At 50.0% G+C, this 17,406-nt stretch overlaps 1 protein-coding gene across 1 annotated transcript in view; it reads right to left on the bottom strand.

Annotated features, from left to right (window-relative positions):
- Positions 1–955: 955 nt before the first annotated feature.
- Positions 956–17,406, bottom strand: part of Elf4 (E74 like ETS transcription factor 4) — a 42,482-nt gene continuing 26,031 nt past the window's right edge. The window contains exons 2-9 of the mRNA XM_052739014.1: positions 13,355–13,631; positions 10,222–10,393; positions 9,798–9,890; positions 8,217–8,408; positions 7,318–7,401; positions 7,042–7,234; positions 6,074–6,460; positions 956–4,739 (exon numbers count right to left, since the gene is read on the bottom strand). Of these exons, the coding sequence (XP_052594974.1) occupies positions 3,935–4,739; positions 6,074–6,460; positions 7,042–7,234; positions 7,318–7,401; positions 8,217–8,408; positions 9,798–9,890; positions 10,222–10,393; positions 13,355–13,426 (1,998 nt within the window). The 5' untranslated portion in view covers positions 13,427–13,631 and the 3' untranslated portion in view covers positions 956–3,934. The remainder of the gene's footprint in view (positions 4,740–6,073; positions 6,461–7,041; positions 7,235–7,317; positions 7,402–8,216; positions 8,409–9,797; positions 9,891–10,221; positions 10,394–13,354; positions 13,632–17,406) is intronic.

Below are 17,406 nucleotides of genomic sequence, written 5' to 3' on the forward strand. Positions count from 1 at the left end.
GACTAGCACACAGCCCCTGTCCTGGAGGAGCTCACAGTCTATTGGAGGGGAAACGTACATAAACACAATTAAGGAACTACATACAATGTGCTACAATAAGAGGTATATACAAAGTGCTGTGGGAGCCAGGGGGAGGGAAACACAGCCGCTGGGAGGTGCAGATCTTCACTTGACTCCTGACTCCATTAGGCCATCACAAAAGCCGGGCTATTTCTGCCACCTGACTCTGCTTAAAGTAAATCTTTCTCCTGAGGTTCTCCTCTAGTCTCTTCCAGAACTCTTGTCAGCAAGGGCTAGTTACCTGGGTAGCTAGTTTAACACTTTGTGTAGAAAAGAAACCAGACAGGGAGGTGTCTTTAGGATCAGAGGATGTTCAAAGTAATATAAATCTTGGGTGTTAAGATAGGGGACGGGGTGTACCGTGGCGGGCACTGAGCCAGGAATAGCAGGCCCAGGGCAGTGAAGCACCCGGGGTAACTGTCTGAGGAGAGGGGAGGACAGGAGTCACCTACCTCTAGGTCCCCATCTCTCATCAGATCAATCAGTAACTAGTCATTGATGCTCATCTGCTATGTAGTCTGCCCCATTTTGTGGTGACACAGTGATGCCTATCCCTCATGAGATCACACACACACACACACACACACACACACACACACACACACACACACGACTAAATAGGTCCGGATCTAAACTTAAGGTCTATGTAACAGTTTGTGATTATGATAGAGATGTCACAGGCTGTTTATAATCGCCTGCCCATCAAGTGGCAGTTACAAGTTTAAGAATTAAACTTAGCCGGGCGGTGGTGGCGCACGCCTTTAATCCCAGCACTCGGGAGGCAGAGCCAGGCGGATCTCTGTGAGTTCAAGGCCAGCCTGGACTACCAAGTGAGTTCCAGGAAAGGCGCAAAGCTACACAGAGAAAAACCCTGTCTCGAAAAAACCAAAAAAAAAAAAAAAAAAGAATTAAACTTAAGAACTGGCTGCTTCTACCGAATTCAGTCTTGAGACACAATTTTTAGTTGTCAGTGAGGAGAGAAGACATTTTGGTTGAACAGAACCCAGGAAAGAAAACGATAGGTGGGAATTTATGGCAGTAATAAATTCAAAGACTAGGGAATCCTTTTGGAGCAGTACCTTGGAGTGGGGTGGGGAATATTACACAGGACCACCAGCTTTGAGCTTTGTTTCCTGGTGAGGCTGACACCAAATTTCAGATCTTTCTAGAATTACTGCCCATAGCTCTCCAAATGCTCCCCAATTCCTGCAGGACCCCTTGGGCCATGTCATGACTAAGAAACTAAAGGGTTAATGCTAGGCCTCTAGAAAAGCCTGGAGGGTATTTGAAATCTTGGCCCTACCTGCGGGCCAGGACTCACTGAAGGCCTTTTAGCAGAAAAGGACAGAATAAGTGGCCTGCGAGATGAGAAGTACTGAGAAGTCACACTGGACAGGGTGCTGAGCAGCATGAGCTAGGCTGCATGCTCTGGGAATGAAGGCAGGCTGGATGTCAGGAGATAAGGAGAGGGACAGGGTCACGTGCAGGTAGCCACCAGACATCTCAGAGATCTCAAGTCTAGGTCAGGAAGCAGCTCACTAGAGCTGTGAGCCACGGACTTAGAAAAGTAGGCTCTGGATTGCAAACTCATTTCAAAGGCCTGGCCCATGACAATGGTGGGATCCTTGGAGAACACCCACATATAAAGAGATGATGAGGAGCCCACACAGAAACAAAGTACAATAGGTGGACGCACGGCAAGTGTGGGCTAACAAGGACTGAGAACCATGGAGAAGATGATTGTACTATAAAAAGTTTTGATGGCCCTAAGATAATTTCCTTAAAGTTAGGAAGTATATACAGATATTACATTCCAGGTTGCTGCAGGACCACCCCAACTCACACTGTGCCTTTGTGCTCATTAAAACTGGCTGAGCTGGGGGTGTAGCACAATTGATAAGCATGCTTGTCTAGCCTGCACAAAGCCCTGGGTTTGATCTACAGAAGCACAAAAACTGGGCATGGTGCTACACACCTGCAATTCTAGCATCACAAGGTGGAAGCAAGAGAACCAGAATTTCAAGGTCATCTTCACCTACATAGCAAGTTCGAAGCCAACAACGACTATATGAGATACTGTCTCAAAAAACTAAAACCCAAATACAACGACAGCAACAATAACAGCAACAACAATGCTGAACTTTTCTCAAGATGCTTATTTCCAACAATCAAGAGATTGCCATCATAAGCTGACTTTATTAGCACAGACACTTCAGTGCCAATTGCTGGGAATGTAGCAAATGCACCTGCATAACCACAGATGGTTCCTTCCCCCAGGGAAGGAGACAGAACAGTAGAGGAGAATGATGACCAGCCAGGGAGGTAGTTAGGTCAAGTGGGTGCTTTGGCACAGAGGACATAGCAAAGGTCCTGGAGCACTGGTTCACATTAACCAAATTCACCAGAGGCTAGAGTTGCTTCTGGGCCCGACATCTCTAAGCATTGCCCCTAAACCTGGTAGGAGAGAGGCAAGCAGATTCAAGGAAGGGAGACGGAGGCCCTCAGCTGAGAGGCTGACTTAAGAGAGATTAGGAGAACCCTTTGCAGATACAGAATAGAAGCAAAGAGTCGAGTAGTGCGGATGGGAGCTATGGGAACTTAGGTGTGCTAGCTCTGTCTTCTTGGTGAAGGAAGAACTGGGTTAGGTGGGACAGCCGGGGATGAAAAGCAACGGTCCACCTGAAGTCTTTCACAGCCACTGTGAGAGGGAGAGGGTGGGGTAGAGAGCAGAACTGTGTGGCTGGAGATGGAGTGCCACCCCACTAGCCTCAGCAACTCGTGCCAGGTGGAACATCTCAGGGCAAACGGAATGAGGAGGGAACCTGAGATAGGGAATGAAGAGCACTGTGCCAAGCAAAGCTATTGTCAAGCACAAGGCCGACCTTCCACAAGCAGCCAAGAGCCCTGGCCACAAGCATTCAGTCCATTCAGGCCTGGCTGGGGGTTTATCATTGGGGCTAACTATAGGGAAGTACTTTGCTCCACAACCTTCAGGGAAGTACTCCAGGTTCCAGCCTGATGGCAATGTGACTATGGCAAGCAATTGCTCCCACGGCTAGGTGTGCTCCTTTCCCTCCGCTATGCTGTTAACACACGTGACCTCTTGTCCTTAGCAATGTCCTCTGGCATGTGCACCCAGTGAAGCTCTCCTACCTAGACCTGTTCCATCTCTGTGACATCTCTCTAGACTGGGGGCATCCAACTGCCACTTTCTAGTCTCAGAATGGCATTGTGGCTAGCAGGGGTGTGTGTGTGGGAGAGAGAGAGAGAGAGAGAGAGAGAGAGAGAGAGAGAGAGAGAGAGAGAGAGAGAGAGAGAGAGAGCTTTCTCTTAAAACTGCCTCATGTCTGTGGCTGACCTAGGAATGGACGGACACATGCACACATACAAGCACACGCACACACACTTACTTGAAGAAAAGACCTGACATCGACATCCCATCCTCCTCAAAGAAATGAAGACACAGATCCACAAGTGCACACAAATGCGTACGAAGATATTCACATATGGGATGGTAAGTTCCCTGCGTAGGGAATAGAGATAACGAAGTATGACCAGGCTTAACTCTTCCCATGCGGCCTCTGACCAGCTCTGGCCACACGCTGTTTCCTGGCTTGGGGCTTTCCCTCCATCACCAAGTTAGCCCATTATCCTTCCAAGAGTATATCTATTCCCTAGTGCTCTTGAAGGCCATGGTCTGATGCCAGGGATGCTTGAGCTGGGCATAGTTTGATCATGGCGATGTCAAAACAGGCCTGGGGACTTGGTATCAAATGTATTCCACCCCATTAGACGTAAGGGCAGGTATTTATTTAAGTCCACATGAAAATGCTTCACAATTTTGCCTTGTAGGTCATACTTTTGATCCCTTTGTTTATATGTCATGAGGCTCCATCTTAATGAGGGAAGTGGGGTTGAATGGGGAGAAAGGGGCTGGGGTTGGAGATCTGGTCAGCAGGCTCCCAGATGTGCTCACACTAGGCTCAGCTACAAGCAGGGACCCCGAGCCTGATGAGAGCTCCAGTTCAGCCACGGGGGTTAGCCCAACAGTGGGGCGGCTGGGGGGAGAGAACGTCTGGTTCCCCACAAGGCTCAGGTTGTGGGAAGCCCTTGAAAGCACCTGACCCTGAAGTGGCTGAAGATGGGCCTGATCTCTCAGGAGCTCTCTCAGGGTCTCCTCAGGAACCAACAGCCCCTCCACAGGGGGCCCAGTCACCACACCCTGCACATATGAGGGGGACCTCAAGGGCCCCTCCTTTACCCCAGGCACTGATGTGCCACCAGAAGTCCTAATAAAGGCAGCAATGACAGTCCCAGGGGGCTGAGAGCTAGGCCCTGCTGACCCAGCACCTATGACCTGGGAGGGTACTGGGTTGCTCGGATGGTTAGCCCCAGCCAAAAGTTGAGGGAGGCCACTGAGGATCAATGGGGCCCCTTGGGTTGCCACCTGGTTCTCCTGGAAACTGGTGTTCAGGGGGAAGGAGGCCTGCAAAGTGAAGGTGTCCTTGAACGTTGACACCTGTGGAACACTCTGGAGAACCAGTTGAGTAGGAGCAGTAGTACTGGCGGGAGGCCCATTGGTCAGCACCGTAGTCAGCGGGATGGTCTGCAGGGTGACGGTGGAGCCCGGTCCCACAGGGGCCACTCCCAGGTGGATGTTACTGGGCACTGAAGAAGTACTGAGAAGAAACAGAAAACAGAGCTGGGTAAGGCCGGAAGCACCCTAACTGGCTAGGAATGAGGGCACCGGAGGAATGGAGCTATGCATATGCTGTGCCTTTATTACCCTAGCTAATATTTATTAATGTGTATAGGTCAGAGATTGTTCTAGAAGACTGACACTGTTTAAACTTCAAAACCACCCATGAACTGAATAAGCATCACCTAACTGTACAGTCTGAGGAAACGGAGGTACACAGTTCACAGCCCAGAGCTAGTAAAGACTGGAGCAAGGACTTGGCAAGCAAGCCTTGTGAAACCTAGAGCTCACGTTCCTCCACATACTACTCGACTGCTTCCCCTCCTCTAAAGACTGTCCCCATGACCCAAACCAATGTAGCAGGAGGTGCAGACACGGCCCCAAATCCAATCTCTCCAGAGAGAACTGTAGGTCCCTTAGCATCAAAGAGAGTGAGTGCTTGCCAAGAGGCATGGAAGGCAGTGTTACGTCTGCAACACACGTAATCATTTGTGAAGTGTGAGACTTAGTGGCATGGGTCCAGATGGAGAAGCCCTAGATGGCTTCTGAGGACACACTCCAGTGTCACAAGAACAGCCATATATATCTTCCCCAAGTGAAGTGCTGACGTTGGATTACCCTGGCATGAGATCTCAGGCAAGTCAGGTTTCTCTCTCTTGCTCGCTAAAGATTTATTTTTTAATTGCATTTTTATGGTTAAAAAATTGCCGGGCGGTGGTGGCGCACGCCTTTAATCCCAGCACTCGGGGGGCAGAGCCAGGCAGATCTCTATGAGTTCGAGGCCAGCCTGGACTACAGAGCAAGATCCAGGAAAGGCGCAAAGCTACACAGAGAAACCTTGTCTCGAAAAACAAAAACAAAACAAAACAAAAAAAATTACTTCGTTAATTTTTACTTTCATTTTTTTATTTTTTATTTTATTTTATTTATTTTGTGTGTGTGTGTGTGTGTGTGTGTGTGTGTGTGTGTGTGTGTGTGTGTGTGTGTGTGTGTATGCCATGCCCAGTGAGACCAAAAGAGGGTGCCAGGTCGTCTGGAGCTGGAGTTACAGGTGGTTGTGAGCTACCCAATCTACATGCTGGGAACCAAACCTGGGCCCTCTGCAAGAGCAGTTCGAACTCTTAACCACTGAGTCATCTCTCCAGCCCCATCACTCCTCTCTTGAACAGGACGTGCTCTGCTTGCTTCTCAGTGGGTTCTGTTAAGATCTCACAAAACTGGAAACACAGCCGAGCTTCACAGGAAGGTGACAACTGGCCCCCTCCACACAGCATGAGGTACTAAAGAAGACTCCGATTACTTTGGTGCCCTTACCTCACAGTTTTGGTGAGCTTGGCCTGGCTCTGTAGTGGAGAGATAAGCATGGTGGAGGTCGTGGGAACCTCCTCGTCCACAGACAGCCCTAACTCCAGGTTTGCGGACGGCTGGAGACCAGTGTGGTGAACCTTTGGCTTCTCCCAGGAAGGGCTATCCTTGTCCTGGGAGGAGGTTCTGGTTCCAACCCTGGAGCTGGCTCTCCGGATGGTGCTGGTGGAGGGTGTGGACGAAGTGGACGAAGTAGAGGCCTGGGGAGGGGCTTCCGGTGTTTCAGCGCTCTCCTCCTCATCCTCGATCACCACCAAGTCCTTAGGCATCTCCTTAAACTGGTAGACCAGCCTCTGCCCTTCCACTTTGGCCAGGATTCCTCTTTGGTAGTAATATCTGGAAGGACAGAAAGGGGATTGCTGGCTTCAGCAGAGTTGAAGAAGGAGGCCCTGTCTCTCCATCTGCCCCACACGCTAGTCTCTATGGCAGGGCAAGCATGGGACTGAGGCAGGCTGGGGAGCAGCAGTCCAGGGGTGGGGTGGGAGGAATGGCCAACTCTTAGACACAAAGAGCTTTGTAGGACACTTGAAGTTTTTACAGTCTAGCAGATGTACAAAAAGGGATCTTCAGTGCCAACCCCCACACTGCTTTGCGGCTGAGGACAGTGGCTGAGTGAATGGAAATGAGCAAAGGATGGACCGTGGAGATTCAACAATTCAACAATGGCCTGAGAACCCATCTGGGACAACTCAAGGCCATCTCTGGCTTCCGCAATGTGAGGGGATTGGGTGTGTGTGGAGCTAAAGCACCCTTTCAACACAGACATGCAAGAGGAGTCTTGAAGAAGAAAAAGGGAGTGTTGATCCACATCCTAGAGGGGACTGGTCAGGCCTTCCTTCAAGTGGGAGAGCCTCCTTGGGCACAGGAAATCTTAGTAATCCCTCGGGGCAGGAATCTTATGTCTCCACAACTCCTACCTTAGAGCCCGGCCCATGGTCTCATAGTTCATGTCAGGCTTGTTTTTCTGCTTGCCCCACAGCTTGGACACAGCCTTGGAATCCACCAACTTGAAGATGCCTTTCTCTCGCTGGGTCCACTTGATGTACTTGGGGCAGGTGTTTCTGTCTTGCAGAAGAGCCAGGAGGAACTCCCACAGGTAAATGGTGCTGCCTGCAGAGGGGTAGACAGTGAGGGGCAGCTCAGGTCTGAAATTAAGGGGCACCCTGCCCATCTCATCTGAGCTCCAGCTCTACCTTTGCCATCCTTGGATTTCTTCCGTATGGGCATGCTGGGATCAGTGACAGGTGAGGTACTTCGGCTGTTCTTTGTCTTCCGGCCTGTGAGGAGAAAGTGGGTAAGCAGAAAGCTGAGGTCCAAGTTAGCTGGGCAAGCTGCATATGACAGGACCAACCACCATGGGCGAGCTAGGTCACTAAGGCAGGAGGTCCATCCAATCCTCCAGATCCACAGCCACCAGGTATCTGCCCCATCCATTTCAGTCCCTAAAGTTAACTCCACATCAAGGCTACCACAAGGGAGATGCAAGGTCTGCACAATGGGTGCCTTTAGAAGAACAGCTAGGCCAGAAATTCCTGACCTAACTTTTGGGATGGGAGACAGCCTTAAGGTGTCTGTGTGGTGCAGGTCAGTGTAGTACAGAGACAGGAGTAGGCATTCTGATGCAGTATCAAGCAGCCCTCCCCTAAGTAAATCAATAACACAGGAGCTTGGGAAAGCCCAAAGTCCTTGCATAGATGGCCTGTTTCATAAGTGCAATAGAATCTAGATAAGCATACAGCATGACTCATTTTTATGTGAAGGCCCCCAAAGTCCAGGAACTAGCCAGGAGTCTAGGCCTGGTGTCCCAACACCCAACCTAGGAGCCAACCAACCAAGACTATTGGCATTGCTAGAGGAGTTTATGAATGTGCTGAACAGACAGGAGAAGCATGAGAAAGGCCAGGCTTTGGGATGGACCCCTAACGAAGCCAAGACTTACAGAACAGTGACCTTTAGATCATCCTTGCTGGACCAAAGAGATATATCATCCACTTAATGCCCCTGTGAGCCTCAAGCCACTCAGTCCTTGGGCCTCCAAGTCCTCCAAGGCTTTCCCTACCAAAGACGAGTATAGACTCTCCCACGGCCTTACTTCTCTTCCTTGACTTCCCCGTCTTCTTAGGACTTTCCTCTCTGGAGACCCTCTCCTCCCGAGACTGTTCCTTCTGGTCCCCAGCATCGCTTGTCTTCTTCGGCTCTTCAGGTTCCGAGGCAGAAAACAGGAGGTTGGGCAGACTGATGGCCTGTGCAGAGTCTGAGTCTTGAAGTATTTCAGGTGTGCTGACTGCAAGAAGAAAGGGCCGTGGTGGGCAGAGCCAAGGGCAAAGAGGGCCTTCATCTTTCTTCTCTAGTGCTGTGGCTCCAGAGGAATATGCTCGGCATGGGGGATGATGGGGGTGCCATTCTCCACAGCCCCAGCCATAGGACGCACCTAAAGCTGCCTCGGGGGGTCTCACCCCAAGAAGGGAGGGAACATCTGCGGAGCTGTACACATCGATCTGCCCCAATCACCACGGCTATATTTATCGCTCACTACCAGTAGTGGGGAAGGGAAGGTCCAGGCTGCATTCGGAGAAAGGACTTGAAGGATTTAGTCATCCACTCATCTGACAACCCAAAAGAACTTCAGAAAGCATTAAGCCCAATTCCTCTGCTTTCCTGATTAGGAAACTGAGAAACGGCAAGTCATGTGCCATGGTCACACAGCACCAGGGGTACATGTTGGCACTCAGTCAGTATCTGTTGAGTCCTGGCTGAATATTAGTGAGAGGCAAGGGGAGAAATTTTCTTTAGCCTCAGAGATTATTTTTGTCCTCAATTATGTCATAGTACCCCCTTGGGCAAGGGCAATTGAGTGGGGGGACTCTTTGGAAGCATCTGAGTACCTTTTAGACAAGGAATTAAGAGGCGCGCTGCCTGGGGGGGGGGGGGGGCGGTCTTCTAAGGAGCTAGAGGCCATAGAGGATCAACAGGCATCTGCACCCTCTTAGAATCTGGCCTTCAAGAACAGGCAGCAGGGGCTGAGAGGCAGTTCTATGGGTAAGGCACTTGCTGCCAAGTCTTATGATCTGAATTTGATCCCCAGGACCCGCACGATGGGAGGAGAGAATTTGTCCTCTGACCTCCACACTCACGTCATGGCATATGCATACGCCCCTACACAAAATATAATTTAAAATTTAATAAATGAGGTTGGGGATTTAGCTCAGTGGGAGAGTGCTTGCCTAGCAAGCGCCAGGCCCTGGGTTCGGTCCTCAGCTCCAAAAAAAAAAAGAAAAAAGAAAAAAAATAATAAAAATATTTCAAAGGATTATTCATTCTGTTTTCTCAGATGTAGAGGACTTTAGAGATGGCAAAGACAGCTGCTCAACAATGTGAAACCACTTACCATTGCTGAGGTGGACCCTTCAAAATGACTAAGGTGATAACATTTTGTTGTATGTATATTTGTCAAAAAACTGGTGAAATAACACCAACATTTTCCTGGCCATCTTGCCCTTGTCTCCGGTGCCTTCCTGACCCTCTCCTGTCAGCCCGGGCCTGAGTTTCTTCCCATGCATACTGATGGATGGGAATCCCTAGACCTGATGCGCATGTGCCTGAAAATCGACTGTGAAGATGCAAAGAGGACTGTTGGTCACCTTGAAGTCAGGTACTTTGACTTCACACTTACAGATCTGCTTCTCATCCAGGACGTCGTTGGGAGATTCCACATTGAACAGGACTTCAGTAGATGACACATTTTGTGAGGTGGACACATTGTCATCTGGTTCCGGGTTCCAAGGGGTGAGGGTAGAAAGGAGAGTTCTGTTAGGCTTCAGAACAGTTATAATGAGGGCCAAACCGAGGGGGGACTCTATGGAACAGCTGGACAGACACCAGATTCCCTCCCACCCAATTCCCCTCCCCAACCTGGGTTCCATTCTTTGTGCCACCACACCTGATGAATTTATGGATGGATTGAGATGGTTCCCCCCTCTTTTGTGGGAAGTCTTGCCCGTTATGTGGGGTTACTAGCAGCCACAGTGGGCTGCTATTCCCTGAAGGCAGAATTCCTTTATCCACCATACACCTTCCCCGACCAGAAAGGAACAGACCTGCCAGCAAAATACCGCCTTCTAGGATCTGATCTTGTGTCATGCACAAGGTCCTGTCCCTTATGATGCCATTGTGGACGTCATCCAGATCCAGTCCCGAGTACAGATGCAGTAATTCAGGATAGGGGACCTGCTCCACGATCACAGCTGGGAACACTGAAGGGTCTTCCAGCTATGGAGAAGAAAGAGATCCAGGTCAAGGCTCACCCACTTCTTCCAAGAAGCCTACCCTATCAGATGCCAAGGCCAACCTCATTAGGTGTTTTTTTAAATTACATCTTTATTTTATTCTTTTTAGAGGTGGGGCATACCACAGCATGTGTGTGGTGGTGGTCAGAGGACAACATGCTGGAGTTGGTTCTCTTCTTCCATCATATGGGTCATTAGGCTTTGCTGCAGGCACCTTTAATTTCTAAGCCATATTGCCAGCCCCCTAGGTGATGCTCTAAGTGGGATCTTGATGAATAGAGATGGCTTAACTCTGCGGGACATGCACTCAGCCAAGTATTTTGTGTATGTGCAGTACTGGGGATGGAACTCAAGGCCTTGTACATGCTAAAGATGTACTTTACCAGTGATCCCGGGCAAACATTTTTTGATTTGTTGGGTTAGACCATGGTCTGAGGTTAGAGCTGAGTCTATGAGAAGAGTCACTAGTGGTGAGGGATTGATTGATGGCAAGTACTCTGAAGCTGCATGTGACTAGTGGTTCTATATTGCACTACACAAATATAGAACATTTCTAGCATCCCATAAAATTGGATTGGATTGCACTGATCTTGAGCCAGATTGCCTGGATTTTAAACTGTCTGTTATTTCCTAGTACTATGACCCTAGGAAAGTTCCCCAACCTTTCTGTGTGTCAGTTGCCTTATTCATAAAACTGGGTTACCTGTATTATTGATCCCATAGATTGTTTAGCCAGATCAGTAAACATAATGCATTCACAACAGGTCCTGGCATAGAATAAGTTATCATTAGGTAGCTGGAGCCTCTAGGAAACAAATGTTTTGGTTCTTTGAAAAATGTCAGTGTTTTACCTACATGTATCTATGTGCACCATGTGAGTGTCTGGTACTCACAAGAGTCAGAAGAGGGCTGCTTGGAACTGGGGTTACAGCAGTTGTGACCTGACAGATGTGGGTGCTGGGAACCTCACCTGGGTCTTCTGCAAGAGCAACAAGTGCTCTTAACTGCTGAACCACCTCTCCAGCCCCATGTTTTGTTTCTTTTTTTTTTTTTTTTTTTTTTTTTTGGTTTTTTTTCGAGACAGGGTTTCCCTGTGTAGCTTTGTGCCTTTCCTGGAACTCGCTTGGTAGCCCAGGCTGGCCTCGAACTCACAGAGATCCGCCTGGCTCTGCCTCCCGAGTGCTGGGATTAAAGGCGTGCGCCACCACCGCCCGGCATGTTTTGTTTCTTAACCTAAGTACATTCATGTTCCTTTCTAGTCTGTCAGTCAGTCTGTCTGTCCATCTATCTATCGTCTATCTATCTATGACTTATGAGTTCTCTTATATTTCTGACATTTAACAGCAAAGATCTTTTTCTGTGGAGTGAAAGGCAGATGAAAATGGAAAGGTATGGGGTGGAGACTGTTCCGTGGGGAAGCTAAGAAGCTGACATTCTAAAGGGAAGATTTGCTTAGGGGTTATATCGAAGAGGTGTGAAAAATGAAGGACAGGGGAAAGATGATAGAGGGAAAGAAGGAGGCAGGAGGAATAGAAGGAAGCAGAAAGCGAGGAAGAAAGAGAGAGAGGTGATTAATTCTTTTGAGGTAGGTGAGAACAGATAATATGAAAGGGTAGGAGTTACCCAGGCAAGGAAGAGGGATGCTTCTTTTTCCTAGGCCAATGGGACAGAAAGAGTAACAGAGGATGTTAGAGACAAATGGGAGAAGTTAGGGCAATTGAGGGCAGCCTCGGCTTGGAGTGTGTCTTGACTGGACCAGAGGCTATCCAATGCTGAGGGTAGGCTGTCCATCGCTGAGGGTAGAGGGATGCTTGGAGTATAAAGAACAAGAATAGCTTTTGAGAGGATTGGAAACAAGTGACGATTATAAATAGCACTGGGAATCCAGGTAAGGTTAAACTTTTCTCCCCTTCTTATCTGATGCCTTCCACGAGAAGGCATACCCCAGAACAGACAGACAACCAAGCTGAGTTATTTTGTTCAAGAACCAACAGGCCAGAAAGTGCAATGTGCTCAAGGCCCACTAGAGGGCAGCCTTTCGTAAAACCAGTAAGAGCGTTTTCTACCCGCCCATAGATAGAGCATCCGACGCCCTCAGAGCTCTGGAAATATTCAGCTGGATCTTCTCTTGGACAAGATTTAGGATGTAGCAGCCAAATAGGGCAGGGGAAAGACTTGGGTAGGTGACACTGTGTCCCAACTGAGATTAAAACCCAGCATTGTTGATTTCGACTCTCCCTATCCTTGTTCCACGCCTGGCTGCCTCATCTTTCTCCTTGTGAAAGAGCTGAGTGGAAGGCTGCAGACCATCTAGCAGCACAGAAAATGCACCCTCCTAGCTTCAGGGCAACACAAGGGGTAGAGCAGTGGGCACTAGAGTACCTGGATCCTATTCCCACTTCTGCCGTAGCCTGAATCCTCAGGCTGAGAAGACATTTATGGGTGAGCCTACCAACTCTCTAGAGCCATGAATCTGAAGATGCTAAGACTCTGATTCCACGTTGTAAGTCCAGCTGGCAGTGCCCTGTTTGCTATGAAGTTGTCCCAGCAGTTTTCTCCCTGTGACCCTGGGGCTGAAGGGAAGTAGCAGACACCCTACATGATGTTCAGTAGGATGTAAGTGTCTGCTTAGTCCCATTTGCCAATGGACTCACAGCTCAGCCGGTTGGCCTAATAATTACTTGGCCAGCAGGGTGACTGCATGTGCTGTAATGGTACGGAGCCAACCAGCTCCCTGAGTGACCATCCAAAGACACCTAGGAGTAGCTGGTGCACAAGCTGGCTGGCAAGCAGGTCCAGTGCTCTTAACATAGCAGGTGCCCGATTGGTATTTGCTGACTAGTTCACTGTCAGTCCCCCTGGACACACAGGCTGGCTGTTTGTGTGTCTATGTCCCCCTGGCTGCTCATATTGGCTGACTGTGTTTTATTCCCAGAGGCCATACCTGGTGGATGTCATCCATGCCGTTGCTTGCGAACTCAAACACCAAATCACTGGGCTGCAGGGCAATAGCCATACTGGCTTGTGCCAGAGCTGACAGTGACTGTCCCCCGGCTCCCTGGAGCTGCGGTGCTTTCTCGACGAAGAGATGTTATTCAGGTACCTTCGGATCAATCTAGTGCCTTCTTTGAGCCTCCGTGGAGGATATTCAGAGTTGGAGTGGGTGTGGCCTAGGCCAGGTTCAAGACTGCATGCTGGGCCAAGCCAACCACGAGAACAGCCTAAGGAGAAGGGAGACATGGAGGCAGTGAGTAAGTCAACTTGCCTGAGCTCTGTGGCCGGATCAGCTGGTGAACTGGAGAGGATCTGCTGTGCCTAGACAGACTTCCAGCAGAGCGACAGCCGAAAGGGACCTGGCCTGGCACAAGGCAGTAGCAGGAAAAACCTCCCTAACTACCCTGGCTTGAGAAAGACTCGTGTAGGTGTGGGTGTGAGGAGAGCCAGAGTGCTCATGGGCTCAGTTTACCTTAGAAGTGAGGCCCAGCTGGCTCAGAGGAGCAGTCTGTAGAGGAAGCAATGTCTCCCTTGGGGGGGAGGGGAGGGGTGTCATGGCGGGTCATATGCCTTGCATGCTTATTAGCAACCCCACCCCCACTGTCCACCACAGGGTGGCCTCCCTCCGGTGCTGCATGTGGCTTTGTGCTCGTGGCTTAGCTTTGCTTTCAGTTTCAAGACTGAACTGTCACCCTGCCTGGGAACTTGTGAGGAGAACCCCGGCTGGGGGGAGGGGCCAGCAGAACCTTCCTCATCCTCTAGGGCTGGCCCAGCCCCCATATTCCAGGAACCCTCTCAGTCTGCTGAAGTCTCTCCCCAGTGCCTCGTAAGCTAGCAAGGCCTCGCAGCTGTCTGTTGCTTCCACTGCCTCTACTCCTTCACTGCCAGAGCCCCAGGGTGCTTCTTGCATGGTCACACCCATGGCCAACTCCCAGAGACCTGACCTCCACAGACTCTCCGTCCGTCGGCCCGACAGCCTGCTCTGCTCTGCTCTCCTGCCGGGAACACACTGGCTTTGCACTTATCCAGGTACCAGGTCTTTCGCCCTTTGGGTTCCTTTCAGTGTGTGATGTGTTTGCAATGTGTGGATAACTCCAAGCAGGCCGATTCAACCACCACCGGAGCCAGGAGAACACAGGCTACCCACAAGAGCACCATCCCAACTCCTTGCCACTCTGTTAGTAGAGTCAGGGTGGCAAATCCTTATCCTGGCTGGGAAATAAATGAGGAACAGATGGGGGGGCAACGAGGGGTGGCACAAGTGACCTCTGTGATGACCACTCTCCTCCACAGGAGACACCCAAGCCTCTCCCACTTCCTTTCCGTTAGCCCACAGGGCTAGCCCCGCCCAGTCTCCGCCCCCACACCTTTCCACCCACTCCATCAAACAGCCTAGAGAAGTTGCTCAGCTCAGCTTTACCCATCAGAGTTGAATTTCCCTTTGGATGGAAGAAAGAAATCTGCTAGGTCCATCCTCAGTTGGACCCTAAGGGTGGGAGGGTGGTGGTGGTGGGAATAGCCTTGTTCTGGTTCCATGATTCCACCTTGCCCCACCCAAACCTGCGTGGGACCCTATCCCTCAGTGGCCCGCAAGACCTAGCAGTACCATTTGTGCCTGGCTCCCCTAGCCTGAGTGCCCTCAAGGCCAGCATTCCGATGCTCCTGCCCTCCCACAGGCCAGTCTGTCTGCCCTTAGGAAACATTCTCATAGTAATCCAATGAAAGGCGATCACTTTCATCTAAACCCACTTTGTCTCAGCATGAAACTTCTGCCTCTGCTCCTGCCCCAGGTCATTCACTGGGGCCCTTCTTTTCGGGTTTGTTTGTCTTCTTGTTTTCTCTTCAGACACCAGCGTTTCATTTTCAAAAGTTCTGCTGGCGCTATTTGCTTAGGAAACCTCGATGCATTTTCCTTACCTCCCCTATTAGACACTGGCTTGTGCTTGGTTTATGGAATGAACACAAGAAAAAAGGAGTAGTAGTGGGCGTGGTACCCCATGCCCGTAATCCCAATATCTGAGAGGCTGGGGTGGCTAGATCACGGTGGTTCGAGGCTAGCTTGAACTATAAAAACCGGGTTTGGGGAGATAGCCCAATCTTTAAAGTACTTTCCATGAAAGCATGAGCACCCGAGTTCAATGAAAAAAAGCCAGGTCCAATGGAGCATGCTTATAATCCCAGGACTTGGGTAGTGTGACAGGTGGATTTCTGGGACCTGCTAGCAAGCTAGCCTATTCTGTGAGCCCTAGGGTAATGAGAGACCCCCCTCATTACCAGCACCAAGGAGGACAATTCCTGAGAGGTTGACCTCTGGGCTTCCACAGGCATGATATACACACATGTGGGTTTGCATCAGTACATGTGTGCACCCACATGAACACACTGCCCCCCCCACATACACATGAAACCAAGCCAAGCAAAATAAATAAATAAAAAGAAGGAACAAAAGAAAAAATAAATGAGTGAATGAATGGTACTGGCCTAGGAACATCTACTGTATATTATTGGAGCTGTATATAGCTAAATGTACACTAACTGCAGTTGAGAAATGTGCAAGCTCAGAGGTTACATTGATATTATTTTTGCATTTCTAATTACGGAGGTGCACTATTTGTCTGCTGTGAGCGTACAAGCAGACCACAGGTATATGCGCATTCAGGGTGTGTGCATGTGTGCCAAGTGTGGGGACATGTGTGTCAAAGGGCTGCTCTGGTCCGGCCGGCTTGCAAAGCCACAAGCTCAATCATAGGTTCCTCCTCCTGCTCCTTCAGGGCAGGTAGCCTGAGCTGCCCGGGTGAGAATGACGAGCTCAAGCAAATGCTGTGGAGAGGATGGGGGGGGTCACTGGGCAGGCCAGGCTTCTGCTGGTCAACAAGGAGGTTTGACTGTGTGCTTCCCAGAGAAGAAAAAGCCAACCCCAGCATAGGTGTGGGGCCTACGGGCCCTCAGGTGAGTGACCCTCAACCCTAGGTCCACTCTGCTAAGGAAGGAGAGGGAAGAAAGGTCCCCAGAGCACTGTGTTGGCTTATAAGGCTTTAACCATCACCGGAGAAAGTGGAAACGAGTTTGAAATGAGTGGCAATTCCAGTAGCATTCTGCTGCGGACCCGCATGCATGCTCAAGTATCTAAACGCCTATCTAGGGCTGGAAGATCTTAGAAAACCATCTCCGGTGATCTGGTTCTTCCTGAAGCTAAGGCAGACGAGTGGCAGGTCAGGGGAGCAAGGCTAAGAAACCTACCATGGAACTTTTTAGTCCAGAAATTTCCCCCTCCCCCTTCAAAAGTTTGAGGATTTGAAAGTGAGAGGTGGAGAAAGCTCATTTGCATGTTCACTCACTCTCCCCCAGTCCCTCAAAATAACCTCCCTCTCCCAGGAACTTGAAACCAAAGATGCCACCACCACAGAAGGCACACCCTATTGGAGAAACACACGAAGGTTCTTCTGTCCAGGGTCCTCTCAAAGCCCTTTGGCTGGCCACAGCTTCAGTGGCCTATAATCCCCCTGGACACTGCCTCACTGGTGAGTGGAGATCGGAAGACACGGATGGCTCCAGGCAGAGTCCATTTTCAAATCTGTCTTCCTGGAGTGGGAAATGATGCCTGGGTGCTGCACTGAAAGCTGATGTGCATTGCTTTGTGCGCGTACCAGAAGAGGGAGCACAAAGGCCCGGGCGCCTGTAAACACACACCTCTGGCTCCCAGGTTCCGGCTGCACTTCAAACCCAAAGGGGCACAGAAGTGGTTTAGGCTGATTCTGCATCACCACAACATGCAGACCCTTCCTTCCTGGGACTGTCACTGGAACACATCAAGCGGCTCCCAGCGCCCCTCCATCTAGGCCTCCCCTACAGGAGGCAGCTCTGATGTGAAAGCCATGTCCACAATCTCTACCAAGTGAGTTTAAAATCTAGGCTTGATCAGCTGAGTCAATGGCTCTCAGAATTGCTGGTAACACCCATGGCATTTTCACACATGCCAAGAAACATGGGGGCCAGATGGTC

Source organism: Peromyscus californicus, unplaced genomic scaffold (assembly GCF_007827085.1).
Source record: "Peromyscus californicus insignis strain IS unplaced genomic scaffold, ASM782708v3 Scaffold_10__1_contigs__length_136768540, whole genome shotgun sequence".
In the NCBI taxonomy this organism is placed as follows: Eukaryota; Metazoa; Chordata; class Mammalia; order Rodentia; family Cricetidae; genus Peromyscus; species Peromyscus californicus.